This window comes from Felis catus, chromosome A2, assembly GCF_018350175.1.
Source record: "Felis catus isolate Fca126 chromosome A2, F.catus_Fca126_mat1.0, whole genome shotgun sequence".
NCBI classification, from domain to species: Eukaryota; Metazoa; Chordata; class Mammalia; order Carnivora; family Felidae; genus Felis; species Felis catus.
The window spans coordinates 60342987-60367539 of NC_058369.1; the positions used below are offsets into that span (position 1 = coordinate 60342987).

The 24553-nt window shown below is 42.9% G+C and overlaps 2 protein-coding genes and 1 pseudogene across 11 annotated transcripts in view; 2 read left to right on the top strand and 1 right to left on the bottom strand.

The window, feature by feature from the left end:
- Positions 1–24553, top strand: part of LOC101081454 (solute carrier family 41 member 3) — an 837990-nt gene that overhangs the window by 279325 nt on the left and 534112 nt on the right. The window lies entirely within an intron of this gene.
- Positions 1–24553, bottom strand: part of LOC123383807 (solute carrier family 41 member 3-like) — a 134645-nt gene that overhangs the window by 74207 nt on the left and 35885 nt on the right. For 2 of the 10 annotated variants that reach the window (XR_006594032.1, XR_006594033.1), the window contains 4 exons: positions 23950–24105; positions 22389–22496; positions 3474–3545; positions 1605–1828 (listed from right to left, as the gene is read on the bottom strand). Coding sequence is in view for 1 of the 10 variants with exons in the window: in XM_045052068.1 (XP_044908003.1) it covers positions 3474–3545; positions 22389–22496 (180 nt within the window). In the remaining 9 variants the exon portion in view is untranslated. The remainder of the gene's footprint in view (positions 1–1604; positions 1829–3473; positions 3546–22388; positions 22497–23949; positions 24106–24553) is intronic. The other 8 variants (XR_006594036.1, XR_006594031.1, XR_006594038.1 and 5 more) reach the window with 5 other exon arrangements.
- On the top strand, positions 16729–18889 carry LOC123383805 (annotated as a pseudogene).

The following is a 24553-nucleotide window of genomic DNA, read 5'->3' on the forward strand; positions in this document are numbered from 1 at the left end:
GTAGGTATCTTATTTCTTTGTAATTGATGTTGGTGTTCCTCTATGAAAAGGTCAGTGCCCTCAGTTTTGGCGGGGGGTGGGGGGGGTGGGGAACTCAGCAGGTGCTAAGCCCTTGTCTGTGCTTATCCAATGAATGAATCAATCAATGAGTCATGGGTACACTATATTTATCCCCCAGACTAGGTAAAATTAAAAATTAAAAGGTTTAGGGGAACTGGGTGGCTTAGTTGGTTAAGCATCTGACTCTTGCTTTCAGCTCAGTTCATGATCTCAAGGTTCATGGGTTCGAGTCCTGCAGTGGGCTCTGTGCCATCTATGCAGAGCCTGCTTGGGATTCTTTCTCTCCCTCCCTCTCTGCCCCTCCCCTGCTCTCTCTCTCTCTCTCTCTCCCTCAGAAATAAATAAACATTAGATAAATTTTTAAAAATTTAAAAGATTGATAATATAAAATACACATTGACAAATATGTGGGAAAATGGTTCTCTTACATATAGATGGTGGTAAAATTGGTACAGGAATTCTGGGAGGAAACTTGGCTACAATTTACCCATATACCTTATGATCTAGCATTTTCTCAGTACAACATTTGCACATGTGAACAAAGAACCACGTAATAATAAGAATAATGACTGGAGCTGACATTTCCTGAGTGCTATCTGCTATTCTAAGTGATTTTCATTCATTAAGTCATTCTTAAAAGTACAAGTTACAGAATTACATGTACAGCATAATACTTTTTGTGCTTAAAAAAACACAGAAAGACAGGGACACCTGTCTGGCTCAGTTGGAAGAGCATGTGATTCTTGACCTTGGGGTCATGAGTTTAAGCCCCAGGTTGGGTGTAGACATTACTTAAATAAAACAATATTTAAAAAAAATGCAGAAAGTCATAGCATATATTGTCTATGGCCACATACACCTATATGGCAAATACAAAGTAGTTGAGAAGAATACTTTCAATGCTGGTGAGGTTATGGAGAAACTAATAATTAAAACATTAACATTGGTGCTATTACTTAATACTAAGCATTGAAATATTTTATAATCCTTTTTGGAAAAATCTAGATCTTTAAATTGTTCATACCTTGTGAACTTGTGGGAAGTTATCTTCAGAAATTCGTGCAAAAAGAGAATAATGTCATTGTGGTGTAATTTATTGAGCAGAAGCGTACAATTTTATGTGCACCCATGTGATGAAGGTCGAATGAGGTGGGATAGGGCTGAATTTAGACAGTTTGCAACGGCCCTGTTGGACCAGCTCTTAGTGGCTGCACTTCAGTCTTACTAGTTGAGTTCCTGGGTCCTACCAGTTGTTAAAAATAACTCATGGGTATATTTTAAATATTACTGTTGGGTATATTTTTGGTAGAATATGAAGTTAGTAAAAGTTCAATTATGAAATTTATTGGACCATGTGTGACTCAATGTTAAGCTCCTTAACAAACAGAAGAGACAAACTTATATCCATGCTATGAACCAGAATGTGCCAAGCCAGTGTCTGGCCCAGGTCAGGACTTAATGAATGTTGGTTGAGAATCGATCATGTGGAAATGTGCATGCATATGGACAAGGATTTGGAAACTTGTAGCTCAGGCACTTATTACCTGCCCCTTGCCAGCCTCTCTGTTAAGGGTATCACGAGCATCTCATTTAATCTGCAAAGCTCTTCAGCCATAGGCCATGGTCCTGGCACAGGTGACTCGGCTCAAGTGGAGAAGGCAGACATCTACACACAGAATTGCAATCAGGTCAGCTGCAGCTGCATGTGCAAGGCCCCAAAGAGTACCTGGTGTCGGGCTGGAACTGAGACTTGATTGGAACTTCATTGCTGGAAGAATAAGAAGAGACAGGACATTCCAAGGAAAGGCAACCGCACACACAAAGGCAGCAGGTGTGGGGGACATGAGGCTGTGGAAGGGACAGGACCAGACCAGGAGTACCTTTGGGCCAGGCCTACACTTTGACAAGTAGAACCAACAAAGGAGCTTCAGGAGGAAGCAGTTTGATCAGCTCTAGGATTTAGAAAAGGCCACTCAGGTGTCCAAGCAGAGGGGAGCCAGAGGGGAAGGAACATGGGGCAATGAAGAGGTTTGATGTCAGTGATGCAGGAGACCAGGAGGCCAAGGCAAGGAAGAAAAGAAGCAGGGCTGGATTCAAGTACAGCTCAGAGGCAGACTCCTCCGCGAGTGGTCATAAGGTTGAGGAGCAGAGATGCTGAGAGAGACTCGGTCTCAGGCTTGATTAATGGGAAGACTCCTCACTAGGCACAGCTACCATGATTGGGAGTTTACCACATGTGGCCAAGTGCCATGGCCTTACATGATTGAAACCTCACAACAGACCATCTTACAGATAAGATGAGGTGATTTGCCCAAGGGTCGACCCCCAAAATGAACTTTCAACCATCAAACTCTTTGGGATTGGGGACTTCACAAGAGGTGAGTGTGAGGATATAAGGTGATGATGCCAGATCTGGCTAAGGTGTTTCAGGGATGCTTCGGGGAGGGGCAAATGGAGATGCCCTGTAGACAGCCAGAAACAGTGGCTCTAGAACCCAGGTGAGAGTTAAAGTGGATATCCACCTACTCTGATGGACAGGGAGATACAGCTAAGCAAGTCTTGTGTGGTCTGCCCAAGGCCAACCTGTTGATAAATGACAGCTTTAACACCAGCCTGTCTGATCTTAGAATCCAGGTGCTTTGTGCAGCCGCAGGCTGCCCCCAGCCAAAGAAGCCCAGAAGGTTCTGGATAAAACTACTTCCTCTCTTGCCCTGAGCCAATTTGTTCCCAGTCTCCCCCTGCTCTAGGCTTCCTGATTTTGTAATACTCTGAGACTCCTCGGATGAAAACTTAGCCCAACTAGGGTCTATTAGAAGGAGGTTCAAGTTTGAACACGCATGAAACATTTAAGGGACAAAGGTGTGGGGGTTGGAGAATATCCTGCAAAAGCTGAGAAGGCACAGGCTGAGAGGCAGGAGTGGGGCCAAGGAGGAACTTCCAGGCAGGAAGAATCTCCAGAAACTATAAGCAGGATCATATGCACGAGGCAGTAAACCAATTAGGATGTCAGTGACTTTGGCAAGCACAGCTTGAGTCAAGACAGTGGGAAGAGAAGGCAGTTAGCCCTGTCCATGCTATAAGAAACAGGAGTAAGTAAGTATAGGCAAATCTTTCAATAAGTCTGTCTTGGAAAGAAGGAGGTGGAGAAGCTGGAGGGAACTTGGGTTCTAAGAAGAGGCATCTACACTCCGGTGCCAGTGCCTGTAGTTGGGCTGAGCCTCCAGCTGCCACATGAGTGTGGTCTGTGCCACATGAGTGTGGTTACAGAATGGACGAGGGGTCCATTCCCAAAGCTCAGTCTGGAGTACAGGGACAAGGGCTCACTTAGTCTTTGCTCTTCCTACCTGGAGCAGGCCTGAATGCAGATTCAAAGCAGGAAGGAGATTCATCAGTTGGACAAAGGGGAGAGTCACCTGAATGAGGGCGAGGTTATGGCTGATAACTCTGTGCTGTTCTTGGGTGTCATCAATTTGTCCAGTGTTGGCCTAGGATGAAAAGAAAAGGGCAAAGGGTAAGTCTGGCTGGTCAAAAAGCCACGTGAAGCCTTCCTGGAAAAGGCAATCTCTCAGGAGAGAAATCAGCAAATACCATTTCATTAACACCAGAACAAATTATTCTGCTCAACTTTCAAAACTGACGTGGGATGGGAAGGTAAGACACAAATACCTTTGAGAATGGTGTCATGAACCATCTCTCCCATACTCGAGTATTCAAGCACACACAGAGGTAAGCGTCACCAACAATTTCAGAGCCACCTCTCAAACTCATCCATGGGCAGCAGGGGGAGGACCCCTGCTGAGAAGCTGGTTTGCATCCTCAGCTGGGTCTTTAGGCATGTTCTTCCCCAGCACCTGCAATCCCTTTTCCCCCCTAACAGCAAGTCACATCTCAGCTGACCACTAACCTTCTCAATCTCACTTCTGCAAATCATCCCATTTAATAAACGTTTAAGTCCTTCTTAAGATAAAAAAAAATATGATCGGAAATACAATTTTCTCCTTTCAAAAATGGTAGTCGGCTTCTAATTTCATAGCATTTTACCGCAAAATTCAAGATGTAGATAAGAAAAGGTTTCAAGCAAATATACTTTTCTAGCTCCTTTGTATTAGTTCATTATGTTCCTGAACTCCAAAGAAAAAAATAAAATTACTTTTCATTTTCAAATAAGGGGAGGCTTTTCTTTTCAGCATGATGGAAACCTCAGGTGTAGCACACGCCATGGAGCCAGGTGACTTTTACTTCACACAGGTAGATTAATATGCACTTTGGGAGTACCCACCGGGACAAGCGACTAAGGTGGAACAGAACACAGCTACACAGCTTGCCACACACCAAACATGCAAGGCCAACAGGCTCATTTCCCTTCTCTGCTCCATGCTATGCTGGGTGCTTGCTGGACTCAACCAGTGCATTTACTGTGTCCTATCAATCCACCAACTCTAACCCTGTACTCATCAAAGGGGGAGGTACCGGCCCATTGACCCCTGGGTATTAATCAGAAGGGCATTCCTTCCTCAATGGCTGAACCAGAAAGGGAGTGATGCCAAGAGGTGCAGCAGGAGGACTGGAGGGCTGGGGAGCTTGCAGAACTCATACAAACAAGGAAGGAGGAGGACCTGAGGGAAAGAAGCTGTGAGAAGGGGTGGGATGCTAAGGAAATAGGATTTCAGAGCATGTGGAATGGATGGCCCATTTTCCAGTGGGGAACAGACCAAGGCAGCAAAAGGTAGGGAAGGAAGCAGGGCAGAACAAGACTAGCAGGACAACCCATAGGGAGGGGGCACTTGGGAGCAGGTCTCCATCAAGGTAGATGGATACTGCTTTACCCTGGAATGGTGGCCCCAGCGATGTCCAGGTAAGAGCTGGAGAAACAAAGCCAGTCCAAGCACAGGCTCAGTGGCTTTTTGCTAAGAACGTAAAGAGAAAATCAGTGGGAATTTGGGACATCTATTATGGAGACTGACCTAGATTCATCTCAGTGGGAGAGGTTTGGGGAGGCCGTTCCCAAATGTTCATTTGGATCACACAGACTTGAACATTTTAAAATGTCTTTTAATGTCTTACAAGTATAAATTGCTATGTAAAATCCTATGAGGTCCTATCTCAGTTCTATATTTTCTAAATCTTTCCTTATTGGCTACATCATAACAGGGTTGCTTTAGCGGATTCAGACCATGAAGATGACATTCCTCCAGGCACCTCTCTGGGTCTGGATTGTACCTGGAAGGCTGACCCATATAGATGCATATACAAGCTCCCTTGCCCTGTTGCTTCTGGTTGGTTTTGGTCAGTGGGGAGTCATGGAAAGTCACTGGAGGGACAGCAAGAGTGAGGGTGGGGTATGAGCATCTCTGTGCCCTTCTCACTGCCCCAGTGGCTGCACTCCTGCACACAGACCTGCAGCACCACCCAGATGGCCCTTTCCTACAGCTCTCCCTGGTTCTGAGAATCATCCCTACCTCTACCCATCCTCTTGCCCCTTTCAGCTTAGACTGATCATCACTTCCTGTTATTGCCAGTCCTAGGGTGATTCACTGCCCTTTTGCGGTTTCCCATAACCCTGCCCACAGTGTGGTCAACTCTTCATTAAACGCTGCTCAGCTTCCATCTGTATGTGCCACCTCTTTCCTGCCAGGATCCTGACTTACCCAGTGAGTTTTATCTTCAGAAGGACACTTAGCTTATTCACAATAATAAAAAAACCCAATTTGTCATTATTTTGTATATTTTTTCCCAATAACAAATATATCAAATATTTTTCCAATAACAAAAGAAAGACTTACTGGATTAAGATGGAGGACTGAATGTTTTACTATCCTTCCTAACCAAACTGAGGGGTAGGGAAAGACAATCTTTTTATTTTGAAATAATTTTAGACTTCAAAGGAGTTCCCAAGTTAATATACTTTCCTGTATACCCTTCACTCAGCTTCTTCTGATGTTAACAGCTTATATAACCACAGGACAATTATCAACTGAGACATTAAGGTTAGTACAACTTTATTAACTAAATGACAGAACATATTCAGATGTCTCCAGTTTCTTCACTAGTGTCCTATTTCTGTCCCAGGGTGTCAATTCAGGCTGCCCATGTAGCTAGTCATCATGTCTCCTTGGTTTCTTTCAATATGTGGCAGTTCCTCACCTTTCACTGTCTTTCATGGCCTTGACACTCTCGAGGAGTACTTGATTAGATATTTTGTACAATGTCTCTCAAATGGGTTTGTCTGGTTTTCCTCATGATTACACTGAGATTATTGGGCTTTGAGGGAAATCAGGCTGCAGAGGTATAGTGCTTTTCTCTTCACGTGGTATCTGGAGAGCTGTCATACCAACATGGCTGATGAGATGTGGCCTTAACCTTGGTCCTTGGTTCAGGTTGTGTCTGCCAGGATTCTCCACTATAAACTTATTGTGTTTCCCTTCCAATACTCTGTTATTTACTAGTGAGTCATTAGGCCCATTCCATATTCAAGGCAAGGGAATCCAGCTTCACTTCCTAGAGAACAATGTATCAAAGATTTGAGGACATAGTTTGGGGCCAAGCAAAGACCCTATTTCTACTTCAAGTGCCACCTATTAATTCATTAGTGGATTTTGCCTGTGCAATGATCAGTATGGTATTCTAATGGTGATTTTATATTTCCTTCATTCTTTGCACATAAAATTTTCTCTGAGATACAGTGGTCCCTTCTCCCCCTCTTAAATCATTTATTTACATGGTATGATTGGACTCATGGGTATTTATTCTTGAGGTCATAATACTATTATACTTATTTTGTCGCTAACACTGCTCCCACTGTGGCCATTGGGAGCTCATTAAGGTTGTCTTTCTGACATGCACCCACATGCTGTTTAGTACTTCCTTACTTTCTGGCACCATCCGATACTCCAGGTGCATCTTGTATTTTCTCTGCCCCAGTCCTAAGATGAACCATTTTCCCAAGAATTTTGGCTTCTTTTATTGAAGAATGGTATCAGAAATCAAGACCTAGATGGCAGATGTGCTAGGTGCCACTGGGATGGTACTGCTTCTAGGTTCTGTTAGTGGGAGAGCTAGGAAATGTATGTATGGATTGATCCTAACCCATGTATGTACACATACCCATGTTTATTGTTGTACCTATCTGAATACATATTAAAACAAACATGAGTCCATATTCATATTTCGGAGTCAAACACAGGATCATAGGGTTGGAAATGATTTTTAAAATGGACACAAGTTGTGGAAAATAAAAAGAGGTATCTATAGTTTAACACAGCTTAAGAGGGCATCCCTAAATAATGTAAAGCAGGAGTTAGGTTGGAGGAAGGACCCATAAACAAAAGGTCTACTGCACAAAGCAGAGGTAGCCCTGGGGATGATGGGAGCAGAAGGGAGCCTGGGACAACTGAAAGGGCTTTAGCTCAGAGAGCAGAGCAGGAACATCCAGAAGACTGGCCTCTTCCCTTGTTTGCCAACAATGAGACACCTGGCCATTGGGCTCTAAGCAGAAGTAGTGTGTGTGTGTGTGTGTGTGTGTGTGTGTTGGGGTTAAAAAGGCAAAGCAGTGCCCAGAGTGGCCATGATAAGATGGACAAAGAGTCTCTAGACCCATAAGCCCAGTTACTGGCACATACTTCCAGGTAACCTATTTTGACTCACCCCCCCCCCCCCAATCACTACAAGTATCCTCCTCTAAAGGAGAGCATTCAGAGATTCACAGAGTAAGAGGAAAGCTAAAATAAAATGATGCTCAACCAACCAAAAATCACTGTTCATGAAAGGAAGGTCACAATCATGAAAGAGATTCATCAGACTCAACAAATGGAAGCACAAAAGTCTAAGGAAACAGTCAAAACAGGAAACTGAATAAGACTCTAGGGCAAGCAAATTAACAGATGTGGGAGAATGGTGCTTCCGTAAGTGAAAAGACAATTTTAAATTCTAGAAAGTACAAACGTGATCTCTGAATTTAAAAGAGAGGATTAAAAAAAAAAGACAGAAACAAACAAAAGCTCTTCATTAGATGACCTCAATAACACAATAGTCAGAGAGATGGAAAGTGATTTAGTGAAATAAAACATCAAGCAGAAGTATTCCCCCAGACCAGACACAAATACAAGAAATGTGAAAAGAAAGTTAAGGAACTCGGAAGGTAGATTCAGAAGTTGCATTGTGCACCCAATAGTAGTAGTAGGGGGTAGGGGGTGGGGTGACAGAAAGAATGAATACCAAAATATTATAAGTAACAGCAGCAACAAGGTTTCCATAGAACTGAAGACAGGCATAACCCTTTAGATAGAAAAATCTAAGATATATGTAAGGTAATGAGAAAAGGCCCTTGCCAGAGACATGATGAACATAGCTGATAAAGAGAAATACACCAAAAAGTCCAGATAGAAAGGTGAACAAATAATCTAAAAGAAATTAGATTCTAAAACTAATGGGGCTTCCAGGGGGGCATGGCTGGCTCAGTCAGTAAAGCATGTAACTCTCGATATGAGAGTTGTGCGTTTGAGCCCCCCAATGGGTATAGACATTACTTAAAAATAAAATTTTATTTTTAAAAGTTATGAGGCTTCCATCAGCCACACTGACCACAAGAAGACCCTGAAAATATGCCTCAGTACTGACGGAAAATAATTGTGAACCATGCATTCTCTACCCTTCCAGGTTGGCATCCAATTGTGAAGATAAAATATTGTCATACTGCAAATGTCCACAAAGTTCACTTCCAACAAATCCTATCTGATTACTAGAAGACACACTAAAGTAAAACAAAAAAAACAAATTTAAAAGAAAAGTGAGGGAGAATGATATCAGCAAGATGGAAGGCTAGGAAGCTCCAGGCCTCATTCCCCCCATGCAAATACCAAGTAAAACAAGAGACTGACCAAAACAGCTTTGTGAGAGCTCTAGAAACCAGCCAAGGATTTGCAAAATCAAGTGACCACTCACCAAGAAAAACCCACACTTAGAACAGTAGAAAATCCAACAGTGTCTTTGCTTATCCTTGCACCACTTCCTCCTTGGTACAGAGTAGTGCAGTGCATGGTGCCTTCCTCAGGATAGAAGGAAAACAGTGGACCAGTTTGCAACATCCTGGCCCTCCTGGAGGATACCTGAGGGTGTAGTTTCCATTTTGCCGGACTTGGAGATCAAAGAAAAAGGTGGCATAGTTTGGATATCAGTTTCCAGGCTGCTGAAACCCTGTATCCGGGGTGCTGGATACAGTACAGCTGCAGGGAATTGCAGGCCCATGCATGCCTGGGGCAAAGACTATAGACGGAAAAGTACAATAAAGCATGTAAGTCCCCAAGGAGAAGCAATGTTGAGTTTTTTAGGGTAATTAAAAGGTTTTTAAAGAAAATTTTCAATGTTTATTTACTTTGAGAGGGAGAGAGAGAACAAGCTGGATAGGGACAGAGAGGGAGACACAGAATGCAAAGCCAGCTCCAGGCTCTGACCTGTCAGCACAGAGACTGACACAGGGCTCATACTCACTAACCATGAGATCATGACCTGAGCCAAAGTTGGATGCTCACCCGACTGAGCCACCCAAGCACCCAAGGTAATTAAAACATTTAATAGCAGCCATGTGTGGTGAATTGGAATGGAAAAAAAAGTACATATACAGGCCCAGGGAAGACACATGCCCACAAAAAGCCTGAAAAGACTTTAAGCCTTCACACCAGACTGATTAGTGAAGGTCCTCCCTTTCATGAGCAAGTCTGCAAAGACTGGGAGAGGTAGCTATTTTCTCAAATGCCAATTTTTCGACAAAAGATGAGAAGGCAGGGAGTGCCTGGGTAGCTCAGTTGGATAGGCATCTGACTTCAGCTCAGGTCATGATCTCATGGTAGATGAGCTTGAGCTCTCTTTGGGTGAGCACAAATCCCACTTTGGGTGAGCCCCACTTTTCTCACTCTCTTATTTAATAAAGACTTTATTTTTTTTTTTAACATTTATTTATTTTTGCGACAGAGAGAGACAGAGCATGAACGGGGGAGGGTCAGAGAGAGAGGGAGACACAGAATCGGAAGCAGGCTCCAGGCTCCGAGCCATCAGCCCAGAGCCTGATGCGGGGCTCGAACTCACGGACCGCGAGATCGTGACCTGGCTGAAGTCAGACGCTTAACCGACTGCGCCACCCAGGCGCCCCTAATAAGGACTTTAAAATAACTGTCTTACATATGTTCAAAGAACTAAAGGAGGACATGGATAGAGATCTAGGGAAATGATGAGAACAAAATGAGAATATCTACAAAGAGAAACTTTTACAAAGGAACCAAGAAAAATATGCAGCTGGAAAATATAATCACTGAATTGAAAAATTCACTAGAGGGGTTCAATAGCAGACTCAAACAGGAAGAAGAATGAATCAGTGAATTTGAAGATAATGTCATTTGAAATTATCAAGTCTCAGAAACAACAACAAAAAAAAAAATGAAGGAAAGTGAACAGAGAGCCTACAGGACTTATAGGGCACCATCAATCAGATCCATCCATCCATCCATCCATCCACCCATCCATCCATCTCATGTGTTTCCCAGAAAGGGAAGAGAGACAAAAAGGGGCAGAGAGCTTATTTGAATAAATAATGGCCAAATTTCCCCAAATTTGAGGAAATCCATGCATATCCAAATGCAAAAAGGTCAACAAACCCAAGGAGGACAAACTCAAAGAGGCCCACACCAAGAAACATTATAACCAAACCACTGAAAGTCAGAGTCAAAGAGATAATCTTGAAAGATACAAGAGAAAAGACTCCTTACAAATACAGGATCTTCAGTAAGATATCAGATTTCTCAGGGGAAACCATGCAGGTCAGAAGGTAGTGGGATAATATATTTAAATATATTTTTTGCTGGAAGAAAAAATAAAATTCACCAAAAGTTCTATATACAGCAGAACTGTACTGCAAAAAAAAAACCCACAAAAAACAAAACAAACAAAAAAACAACAACAGAGAGAGAGAGAGAGAGAGAGAGAGAGAGAGAGAGAAACGAGAGCATTCCTAAATGAATAAAAGCTGAGGGAGAGTTCAATACCACTAGACCTGCCCTAGAAGAAGTCTTTCAAGTTAAAATGCCAGGACTTTAGACATGCTAAAATGAGCCCTTCAAGTTAAAATGAAAGGACACTCAAGACAGGAACTCAAAGCTGTATGGAAATATAAAGTTATCCAGTACAGGTAAATATTTGGATAAATATAAAAACCTGTATTATTTTAATTGTGCTTTGTAACTCCATTTTTTATTCTTTTATATAATTTAAAAAGCAAAAGCATAAAAATAATGAAACTATGCTAATGGATACTCTAATAAAAATAGATATTTTGTGACATCAGTAACATAAAATCAAGGGGTAGAAGAGGGCAGAGGTATAAAGGAGTAGACTTTTTTATGTGATTGAACTTAACTATTATCAGTTTAAAATACATTGTTGTAATTTTAGGATGCTATATGTCATCACTATGGTAATCACAAAGAAAATAACTATAGAATACAAACAAACAAAAAAACAAAACGACAAGAGAATCAAAATGTATTGCTATAAAAAATCACCTAGTCATACAGAAAGACATTAAGGAAAGAAATAAGGGACAAAAATAAAGCTGTAAGACATACAGAAAACCAATTTTAAAAATGGCAATAATAAGTCGTTACCTATCTGTAATTACTTCATTATAAATAGGTTAAACTCCCCAATCAGAAGACATAGACTGGCAGAATTAAGAAAAAAAAATGGGTCCAAATACATGCTTTCTACAAAACACTCCCTTCAGATTTGGGAGATGCCTAGGTTGAAAATGAAAGGATGGAAATATCTCATGCAAAGAGCAACCCAGAGAGCAGGAGTTGCTATATTATTAGCAGACAAAATAGACTTTCCATTTAAAACTGTTGTAAGAAACAAACAAGGATATTATTTGATGGTAAAGGGGTCAAATCATCAAGAAGATATAACAATTATAAATGCACCAAATATCAGAGCTCTTAAACAAATGCAAACACTGACAGACATGAAAGGAGAAATGGACAGCTCTACTATGATAGTTGAAGACTTTCAATAATGGACAGAACAACCAGGCAGAAGACAAGTAAGGAAATAGAGTATATGACTAACAATATGGAATGACTGGACCAAACAGGCATAGATAGAACACCCCACCCAAAAATAGAACGCAGATTTTTCTTAAGTAGCCTTGAAACATTCTCCTAGATGAACCATATGTTACCCCACAAAACAGGTTTCAATAAATTTTTAAACACTGAAATCATATAAAATATCTTTTCCAGTCACATTAGAATGAAACTAGAAATCAATAGCATGACAACTGGAAAATCAGCAAATACATGAAGATCAAAAAAAATTACTCTTCACAACCAATGGATCAAATAAGAAATCACAACAGAAATAGGAAATATATCCAGATAATTAAAATGGAAACACAACATACCAAAACTTAAGAGATACACTTAACACAGTACTAAGCTGGATATTTCTAGCTGTAAACAGTCTTAAATTAAAAAAAATAATAATCTCAGTCAACCACCAAAAATGACAACTTAATAAATGTGAAAGAGAAGGGGCGCCTGGGTGGCTCAGGTGGCTAAGCAGCCGACTTCAGCTCACATCATGATCTCATGGTTTGTGAGTTCGAGCCTCACATCGGGCTTTGTGCTGACAGCTTGGAGCCTGGAGTCTGCTTCAGATTCTGTGTCTCCCTCTCTCTCTGTTCCTCCCCTGATCTCACTCTATCTCTCTTTCAAAAATAAATAAAGATTAAAAAAATTTTTTTAATGTGAAAGAGAAGAACAAACTAACTGCAAAGCTAGTAGGAGCGAGAAAATAATAATGACTAGATCACAGACACAGAATGGAAAAACAAACGAGAAGATTAATGAAACCATGAGTTGGTTCTTTGAAAAGATCAATAAAATTCACAAAACTGTAACTGCATTGATTAGAAAAAAGAGAGGACTCAAAATCAGAAATGAAAGAGGTACATTACTACTGCTTCCATCAAAATCAAATGGTATTTTTTTAATTCCAAAACCAGAAAAACACCTCACTAAAAAGGAGAAGTATAGACCATATCCCTCATGAACATGGATGCAAAAATTCTCAACAAGATACTAGCCAACTGGGTCCAAAAATACATTAAAACAATTATTCACCACAACCAAGTGGGATTTATACCGGGGATGCAGGGCTGGTTCAATATCTGAAACTCAATCAATGTGATACATCAAATTAATAAAAGAAAGGAAAAGAACCACATGATCCTCTCGATAGATACAGAGAAAGCATTTGGCAAAATACATCATTCTTTCTTGATGAAAACCCTCAAGAAAGAAGGGACAGAGGGATCATACCTCAAGATCATAAAAGCCATATACAAAAAAACCCACTGCTAATATCATCCTAGATGAAGAAAAACTGAGACTGTTCCCCCTAGAGTCAGGAACACCTCAGGGATGTCCACTCCTGCCACTGCTATTCAACATAGTGTTAGATGTATTAGCCTCAGCAATCAGACAACACAAAGGAATAACAGACACCAAATCAGCAAGGAGGATGCAAACTTTCAATCTTCACAGATGACATGATACTCTATATGGAAGACACAAAAGATTCCACCAAAAAACTGCTAAAACTGATCCATGAATTCAGCAAAGTTGCAGGATATAAAATCAAACCACAGAAATCAGTTGCATTCCTATATGCCAATAATGAAACAACAGAAAGAGGAATCAAGGAATTGATTCCATTTACACTTGTACCAAAAACTATAAAATACCAAAGTATAAACCTAACCAAAGAAGTGAAAAACCTATACACTGTAAACTTTAGAAAGGTTATGAAAGAAATTGAGGAAAATACAAAAAAAAAAAAAAAGATTCCACGCTCATAGTTTGGAACAACAAATATTGTTAAAATGTCAATACCAGGGCACCTGGGTGGCTCAGTCGGTTGAATGTCTGACTTCAGCTCAGGTCATGATCTCACAGTCTGTGGGCTCGAGCCCCGCGTCAGGCTCTGTGCTGACAGCTCAGAGCCTGGAGCCTGCTTCTGATCCTCTGTCTCCCTCTCTCTCTGCTCCTCCCCTGCTTTCACTTTGTCTCACTCTGTCTCTCAAAAATAAATAAATGTAAAAAAAAATGTCAATACCACACAAAGCAATCTACATATTCAATCCAATGCCTATCAAAATAACACCAGCATTCTTCACAGAGCTAGAACAAAAATTCCTAAAGTTTGTATGAAGCCAGAAATGACCCCAAATAGCCAAAGCAATCTTGCAAAAGGAAACCAAAGCTGGAAGCATCAAAATCCCCGGCTTCAAGTGTATTACAAAGCTGTACTTATCAAGAAAGTATGGTACTGGCACAAGAACAGACACTCAGATCAATGGAACAGAATAGAGAACCCAGAAATGGACCCACAAACATATGGCCAACTAATCTTTGACAAAGCAGGAAAGAATATCCAATGGAATAAAGACAGTCTCTTCAGCAAGTACTGCTCAGAAAGATGGACAGCGACATGCAGAAGAATGAACCTGGACCACTTTCTTACACCGTACACAAAAATAAACTGAAAATGGATGAAAGACCTCAATGTAAGACAGGAAGCCATCAAAATCCTCGAGGAGAAAGCAGGCAAAAATCTCTTTCATCTTGCCTGCAGCAACTTCTTACTCAACATGTCTCCAGAGGCAAGGGAAACAAAAGCAAAAATGAACTACTGGGACCTCACCAAAATAAAAAGCTTCTGCACAGCGAAGGAAACAATCAGCAAAACTAAAAGGCAACCGACAGAATGGGAGATGATATTTGCAAATGACATATCAGATAAAGGGTTAGTATCCAAAATCTACAAAGAACTTATCAAACTCAACACCCAAAAAACAAATAATCCAGTGAAGAAATGGGCAAAAGACATGAATAGACACTTCTCCAAGGAAGACCTCCAGAGGGCCAACTGACACATGAAAAAATGCTCCACATCACTCATCATCAGGGAAATCCAAACCAAAACCACGAGATACCACCTGACACCTGTCAGAATAGCTAACATTAACAACTCAGGCAACAACAGGTGTTGGCAAGGATGCGGAGAAAGAGGATCTCTTTTGCATTGTTGGTGGCAATGCAAGCTGGTGCAGCCACTCTGGAAAATAGTATGGAGGTTCCTCAAAAAACTAAAAATAGAACTATCCTACGACCCAGCAATTGCACTACTAGGCATTTATCCAAGGGATATAGGTGTGCTGTTTCAAAGGGACACATGCACGCCCATGTTTATAGCAGCACTATTACCAAAAACTAAAGTATGGAAAGAGCCCAAAATGTCCATCGATGGATGAATGGATAAAGAAGATGTGGTATATATATACACAATGGAGTATTATTCAGAAACCAGAAAGAATGAAATCTTGTCATTTGCAACTACGTGGATGGAACTGGAAGGTATTATGCTAAGTGAAATTAGAGAAAGACAAAAATCATATGACTTCACTCATATGAGGACTTCAAGTGACAAAACAGATGAACATAAGGGAAGGGAAACAAAAATAATAAAAAACAGGGAGGGGGACAAAACAGAAGAGACTCATAAATATGGAGAACAAACTGAGGGTTGATTGAGGGGTTGTGGGAGGGGGGATGGGCTAAATGGGTAAGGGGCATTAAGGAATCTACTCCTGAAATCATTGCTTCACTATATGCTAACTAATTTGGATGTCAATTTTAAAAAAATAAAAAATAAAGTTAAAAAAATTTTACCATATATTTCCAATCAGGACCTGTTCTCAAAGAACTCTGCTCAATATTATGCCATTCTCTCTTAATTAGTATAATAGTACTCTTGATTAATGGTTGTTTAATAAACAATTTATGTTTGTCAAAGGAAATTAGATTTTTGGTTAAATAATTTATATGATTTCCTTAAAAAAAACGTGACTATACTTAATGTGAATATACTTAATAATATACTGAACTAGACACTCAGAAATGGTTAATTTGTAAGTCTTCTTTTATGTGCATTTATCACAATTAAAAATTATTTAAAAAGGACCATGTTGGGGCACCTGAGTGCCTCAGTCACTTAAATATTCAGCTTCAGCTCAGGTCATAATCTCACAGCTCCTGAGTTCGAGCCCCGCATGGGGCTCTGTGCTGACCTGGAGCCTGCTTTGGATTCTGTGTCTCCCTCCCTTCCTGCCCCTCCCCCACTCAGGCTCTGTCTCTCTTTCCTTCAAGAACAAATAAACATTAAAAAAATGTAAACATAGAGTTGCTGCAGCGGCCACCGCCATATTCAACAGACAGCAGTGCTGCGGTCTGGCCCCCAGCAGAGCGAGCGACCGTCAGTCTGTCTTCAGTCCACAGACCCTGTCCTGACCTGGGGACTCTGGCCTGCCGGCCAGCCTGAGCAGCGAACCTGAAAGAGCCTAGAGCTTGATGGATCCGTGAAGTCAGAAGTCAACTTTGGGGCTCGTGCTTCCACTCCGTCGCACCTTCCTCCTGTATTCGTGGGCTCAAGGCACCAATGTCGCCCCTCCAAATCTCGGACCAGCTCTTAGTGCCCCCTCCTGGTTGGCTCTCCCGCGGCTGGGGGAGGGGTGGGCTCACCATGGCTGAAGCACCCCGCCCTGGGTTCTGGAGATCCACCAGGACTAGGAGCCGGTGGCCCTGCCACGCCTGTGTACCTGGCCACCGCCTAGGCCGGCATTAGGCCAGCCCAGCTCTGCCACTCCAGCCCTGCCTGCCCTCAGCGGCTGCTGTCAACACAAGCTTCCTGAGCAACCTGAGCCTGTTGGACAAGAGCAGGAACTTCCAGCTCAGGCCTGGGTCCAGCTGGGGCCACCACCAGGGTTTGGTGCAGGGACTTGCAGGGCCCAGAGGCTGGCTGCTTGCACAAGTCCGCTGTCTTGGCACCTGCCCATGCCTCCAGCCGCCACCGGGCCCCTCACAGGGTCGCCACAAAAGAGGAGCTCATCCCTCAGGAATGCATCAGGCAACCTGTCCTATGCCCATCTCATCACCAAGTCCATCAAGAGCTCAGGGTGGAAGCAGCTCATGCTGTCGCAGATCTAAGAGGAGATGGTCAAGTATGTGCCATACTTCAAGGGTAAGAGTGACAGCAACAGCTCGGCGGGCTGGAAGAATTCAATTTGCTTTAATCTGGCCCTACACAGCAAGTCCATTCGTGGGCAGAATTAAGGAACCGGAAAAAGTTCTTGGTGGATGCTCAATCCAGAGGGAGGTAGGAGTGGAAAATCCCCCTAGAGAAGAGCTGCATCCCTGGACAACAGTAAATTTGCTAAGAGCCGGGGCTGAGCTGTTAAGAGAAAAAGTGTCTCTACAGTCTGGTCAGGAGAGTGCCTGGGACAGCCCAGGATCTCAGTTTTATAAATGGCATGTGAGCCCTGGCTCTCACAGCAGTGATGGCTTTGATAAGTGGCATGCATTTCACCCTCCAACTAGCTCAAATGCTAGTACTATTAGTGGGAGACTTTATCCCATTATGACCGAACAGAATGATCTTAGAGATGGGGATGTGCATTCTATGGTGTACCCACTATCTGCTGCAAAGATGGCTTCTGCTCCATCCAGTCTGTCTGAGATAAGTAATCCTGAAAATATGGAAAACCTTTTGGATAATCTCAACCTTGTCTCATCACCAATGCCATTAACTGTTTCAACTCAGTCTTCGCCTGGCACCAGCATGCAGCAGACACCATGCTACCCATATGTACTACCAAACACCAGTCTGAATTCACCCAGCCCCAACTCCCAAAAATATACACACGGCCAGTCCAGCAGGAGTCCTTTGCCCCACATGCCTATGTAAACACTTCAGGACAACAAATTGAGCTATGGAGGTATGATTCATTGTAACTGTGCACCGGGACTCTTGAAGGAGTTGCTTACTTACTCTCCTCCCCATCATGACATTATGACAGTAGTTGATCCTGGGATCATCCAACCCAACAGCCAGGTCCTTGGTCAGAATATGTTAATGGGCCCCAATTTGGTCATGTCAACCTATGGTAGTCAGGCATCTCATAACAAAATGATGAACCCCAGCTCCCACACCCACCCCGGACATACCCAGCCAACATCTGCAGTTAATGGGGGTGCCTTGCCCCATGTGGTCAGCACCATGCTCCACACCTCAGGAATGAACTGCCCCCAGTGAAGACAGCTTTACAAGTGTTGCTGTCGCACACCATGCAGATGAAAGCCCTGGGGGCCTACTCCTCAGTGAGCAGCTGCAATGACCATGGCAGGATGGGCCTTCTCAACCAGGGTAGGCTCCCAAGTGACTTGGATGGCATGTTGATTCACATGGAGTCCATCATTTGGAACAACCTCATGGACAGTGATATGTTAGATTTTGATGCTGACAATGTGTTGCCCAACCAAAGCTTCCCACACAGCGTTAAGACAATGACACATAGCTGGGTATCAGGCTAAGAGTGAGTTAGTGAACAGGCTACAGTTTAAAGGACTTCAGATTGTCTGACAACAGGAATGGAGAGAAGCAGTCCAAAGATGTCCTTCACCCCTCATTTTCCTTTTCTTGATTAAAAAAAAAAAGGGGAAAAAAAGCAATTTTTTTTTCCTTTCGTCAGACTTGGCAGCAAAGACACTTTTCCTGTACAGGATGTTTGCCTGATGTTTGCAGGTTATGTGCCACTGTAGGTAAGGACTGTGTCATTGGAAATTTCATTACAATGAAGTGCCAAACTCATTACACCATATAACTGCAGAAAAGACATGCAGATACTGGTGTGCTTTCAAGTTTTCTACATAAGCAGTAGCTACAGAACTGTGTGTGTTTTGTTGTTGTTGTTGTCATTGTTGTTTTAAATATCCATTAGGTCAAAGGAAAGTTTTGTAATACTGTGATGGTCTCATGTCTTTGATAAGTTAAACTTTTGTTTGTACCACCTGTGTTCTGCTGACCAGATGAACCACAGAGAACCAAGCTCTCCATCCTGTGCCTCCATGGAACAGCTTTGGGCCTGTTCACAAGGCCACCCAATTTACATGAGAACCAATAGCCCATTATCATTCTGCTGAATTAATGAACTTGTCAAACACATTTGGGAAAAACAGATTAAAGGCCAGCCTTGTACAGGTCTTTTCTAATTTTTTGGTTTGTTATTTGCAAATTTGTACAAACATTTAAATGATTCTAATTTCCAGATAAATGACTTTTGACATCATTGGAACTTGAGATCATTTTTGAAATAGATATTGAACGGTAATGTTTTCTTAAAACTAGAGTCTACTTTGTTACACAGGCTGATTGTAAATTTGTGGAATCCCAGATATTTGAGGCAACATCCATAATTTTCATTTTGTATTTCTAACTGGATTGGTACCAATTTTATATGTGTTTAACTGGCTTGTACACTTTGGGATGTCACCTGGTACTGTTTCTGACTAATCTTAAAATCATTGTAATTAGTACTTGCATACTCAACATTTCTGGCTCTGTTCTGGCAGGAGAGTGATGGTTAGCCATGGACATTTTGTGTTTAATCTTTAGGAGAACTTAGTAAGCTTTTATGTATGTATTTTAAAGAAATTCCATCTGCTCCTATTATCCTGTGAACTAAGTGCACCACAAAGCATTAAGTCTTCTGATAGATGCTTCTATGCTATGTTGTTTCAGTGACTCCTGAGGGGCCTCGTGATGTTTATAGATCAGAAAGGGAGACCTGAGGCTAAAACCATGCTCCTCTCTCAAACTGGGAGTTTTGAGCAACTTAACCTTTTGGAATTGAGCTTCAGGAAATGTTTTCCCTCATATTTCTGTGCTCTTATTTTGGTCTAGGTGGAGGCAGGCTTGGTAGCTCTGCCTTGCAGGATTACATTCAGACTCACACTTCATTCCTCTCTGCCTTCTGTCCTGCAGATTACTTAGCACACTGGAAATTTAGGTGGAAGGAGGAAGATTTTAAATAGGACTTTAGTGATTTGCAGAATACTTTGTGTCCCTGAGTGCAGATGGCTACCAAAGTGATTAGAGCTTGTTTACAAACTGGGGCAATGAATTGGAAAGCCAACAAACCAGCTGTAAGTTGTATGTTTGAATTTACTGTAAATGCTCTTATTGTAAGTTAAGAAGTGGAGAATTTCCTTAGCCTTTAGCAACCTCAACTATAATTCTTCATCATTATGTTTTAATATTATGCAGTTACCTATAACTGACAGACCAGGTTAATTGGCTTTGCATCCATCACTATTTTCAACTCTTGTGGCATGCCCTAAGTCAGCACAGTAAAAGAAGCAGGTGCACAAAAATGTTCCTCTTGCCTTCTTGAGAAGGCTCTGATTCCTTTCTGTGTATTTAGCCCAGATCACACTTGCTTTGTCTTGCATGTGAATTGCAGATCTGTTGGCTTGGTCTTTCCTACATGTTTAATGAGAACACAAGGGTTCCTGAAAGATTTCCTATAGAAGGCCAGCTCTATTGTAAGCTTCCCACTGTGAATTCTGTTGTCTTCAAAATTCATTAAACAGCCACCTGTCCAACCATCTTCGCTGCTAGCCACTCCAAAATATGTCTGGTTTTGGAAACCCTAGTTTCTCTAAGCAGTGCCTTCTGCATATGTAATAGAACTTGTTGGTGCCAGAGTGCTTGGGTTCTCATCTCTGTTACTGTGTCCAGCTTCTTTCCTCCTCCTGTGCCATCACACAGTGAGCCTCAGAGCCCCTGTTTGTTCACTAAAGAGGCAACTCCAGCTGAAATCACTCTTAAAATCTTATTACAACCTAGAGTAACTTTTCAAAACATGTTTCTTCTTCCTGAGTCTGTGTAAGTATCTTTTTTTTTCCTGCAAATTCTTCTTTGTGTTGAAATTCTAACATGAATCTTGGGTATCTCTCTGGGGTACAGTGAAGTCCAGTGAAAGCCATCTTGTCTGTTTTGAAAACAAATATTATGTAACCTCTGGTAATTCTTTTTCTGTATTAATATGGACGTTCTTGAGTAAGGGTATTCATTATTGTACATGATTGCTTTGTGAAATGTGTAAATGAGATCACCTATGCAGCCTTGTTTATTTCCTCTGGTTTGTAGTGTTATTAAAAGCACATTCTATTGTAAATAAATAAATAAATAAAATTAAAAAATAAAATCAATGGTTTGAAAGATACCTCTTTTCCAACTGTATTTTGTAAATGATTATTTCTAGTGTGTACACAGAAATGCACTTCTGTACTTCCTACCTTCTGGAGGCCAGGAGTCTGAAATGCATCTTATGGGGCAAAAATCAAGGTGTCCACATGGTCTTACTCCCTCAGAAAGCTTGAGGGAGGGATCTGTTTCTTCATCTTCTCCAGCAGGTAAAGCCACATTTCCTGGCTATTCCTCCAACTTCAAACCCAGTGGCATAGCATCTTCTCTGACTTGACTTCCCTCACATGGCCTTTGCTTCTGAAACATCCCTGTCCCCCCCTTACTAGAGAGCCTTGTGATGACACTGGGCCCATGTGGATAATCCAGGATCATCTCCTGTGTCAAGGTCCTTCACTTCATCCCACCAGCAAAGACCCTGTCAACATAAGGAACTATGCACAGGTCCCACGGATTAGGATGTGGCTCTTTGGGGGCCACTGTCCGGCTAGCCACCCTTCACCCACTCTCCAGGCAGGCCCCACCTCTTTCCCTCACTATTCCAATTACATCACTCTTGTTTCAGTTTCCTGACTACAACATACCTACTCTTGCCATCAGCCTTGTTCACATCCTGAATGTGAAATGGGTTTCACAGAAGGGGAAAGAGCATTCCGCATAATAGAAGGAAAAGAACTGCAATTCCCAGGATAGCTAGGAGGGGTAGAATGAGTGACAGCCTGAGGGACAGAGTGAGTTAGGGAGTCCTGAGAAGACCCCTCTGCTGACGGGGCATTTCAGAGCCATCATAGAAAAGAAAATCCTCTAACAGATATGGATGATGTGGTGACGAAAATCCTGTTTCATCTCTAAAACCCTTCAGTAAGGCTGCATTGCTCATTACAGCTTCTGTGTGAATGTGTGGAGCCAGGCTCCGGGACACAGCAGGTTACAGGAGAAACCAAGGGCACACGGGGCTGAGCCTGGCCCTCGCCAGAAGTCCAGTTGCACTGTGGAACAACAGGATAGCAGGCTGTGAGGAGCGACCAGGTGGAGCATCATGACAGAACAAAACCTCTTAACACCTGTCTTTTCAGAGAGGCAAACCCACCTGTCTAACAAGGCTATGAGGAGAAACTGGGAGGTGCCCATGTGTCCGTCCCTGGGAGGCAGGTAGCCCAGATGCTCAAATATCTACTTACAGCAGTGGAGAGTCGTGACGCCAGCGTCACTTCCAGGTTCCCCTTCAGGCCCACCAGGGGTGGCACCAACGTCAATAGGTCTTTAACCTCCACAAACACAGGCCAATGCTGGTGGGGAAAGAGTAAGATCAATCCAAACACACATATTGGCACATCTTCGAAATTTCTTGAGAGAAGTTGTGGCAAGTTACTTTAGCAGCTAGGAAAACTGGAGGCCAGACTGTGTCCGAGCCTGACTGGCGGGGTCCAGCCTGCAAACACGACATACCCAGGGTGGCCCATGTGTCTGTAGCAACAGGAACGAGTCACCAGTTTCAAAGCTGGGAGATTTCTCATGAATGGGAGAGCTGGTGAGAACATCTGGGACAAAGGAGTGACATAGATTTCCCAGTGACCCAGAGTATCATGTGGGGACACTGGATTTGTCAAAACAGACAGAATGCAGCTCTATCCAGGTCTCTATCAAAGGTAAAAGATTAAAAAAAAGTATGAAAGGGGGGCACCTGGGTCTTTCAGTCAGTTGAGCGTCTGACTTCGACTCAGGTCATGATCTCACAGTTCATGAGTTTGAGCCCCACGTCGGGCTCTGTGCTGACAGCTCAGAGCCTGGACTGTGGGGGGCCGGGCCCCAGCGCCAGGCTGAGACCGGGTCGAGCAACGTTCCCTGTTGACTCAAGCCAACCCGGTGGTTCCCCCTCCCATTCCCCCACTTTCAAGGGCATACGAAAGCCTTGTCAAGGCTGAGAAAGTTAATTCCTGAAGCCTGTGGTCTGCAGGTGTTGGCAGTAATGCTACCTCCCTTTTTCTACCCCGAGTCAGATAGAAACAAACGTGGGAATTGTGTTTTGCTAGCAATCTTATCAACAAGGTCTTGTGACCTGTCTAAAAATGCACAAGAAACACAGAACTAAATGTTTTGGTTGGCAGTGATTATGTGAAACCTGTTTATTCTTAGAATGGCCTGACCCATAAGAGTCTGGATATAAAAGATTGTGTACAGCAACAATAAAGCCATCACTTGGGCCATCAGCCCAGGGGACCCTCCTGTTCCCAAACTTTCTCTTCTCTCTTTTTTCTTGCATTCCCCTACCCTCAGGACCCTGACCTCGGTGATTGTCACGCCGGTTGCGACACTGGACCCTGCTTTGGATTCTGTGTCTCCCTCTCTCTCTGTCCCTGCCCCACTTGTGTTCTCTCTCTCTCTCTCTCTCTCTCTCTCTCTCAAAAATAACTTCTTTGTGAGGTGAAAATTATTCCCACCAGTTTATATGCAATTAGATTGCTTATTCCCACCCTACCCCCATCAATTTTCAATACCTCATCCGATTCTATTGACTTAATTTACCTCTCAGTACCCTATAGATTTCTGTGATCCCTACGCTAAGAGCTCCTCCTGGTTTTAGAATTCTAGACCTAAAACAACACTCCTACTGTGTTAGCTAGGAGATAGGAGCCCTGGGGTCTGGGCCCTGTTGCCTGAGACTGAAGATATGGTGGGGGGAAGGAGAAGGGGGGTAGAGCCCAGGAGAGTCCTCTAAAGCAGCCCAACAAAACATCTTACAGGGTCTGGAGTGAAAGGGTCAGGCGTCCTTCATGTCCTCAGAGAGAGGAAGAGCACTCATGGCTGCCGGTTCCCTCTTTCTTTTTACCGCATTGGCAAAGCTGGGAAATTCAGAATCCAATCCCAGATCTGATGGAGTTATGAGTCTACCCTTCTCTGAAAGTTCAGAAGAAAACCATGTCACCAGGCAAGAAGGTGCTCCCACTGTCTGTCAGCGGCCTCCTGTGGCTCCCAGGCTTCCAGAAGCATTTGGCCCCTGTGCAGCTATCTCACCAGTGTGCCACAGCATGCATGGAGACGGAAGTCCCTAGCCCAGTTCCTGGCACAGGCACCCCTCCGTGGGCTCCAGCCTCCCTTGAGGCCGGCATCCTCTACCCCAAGCCTCCTCTGGCCCCCCACCTCGGCCTGCTCTCAAGCACCTTCATTTTTGCTGACACACAAGACCAAGTCCCCACCAACTCAAGTGTAAAAATAAATCCCCTCTCTCTGCATCCCATCACAGAAGCTTCCCCTTGTCTTCCTCAGCACCACTGAACTTAGTGAGTCTTGTTCTCACCCTCTCAGATGCTATGCTAGCTGCTGTCCCTCCCCACCCCATAACAAT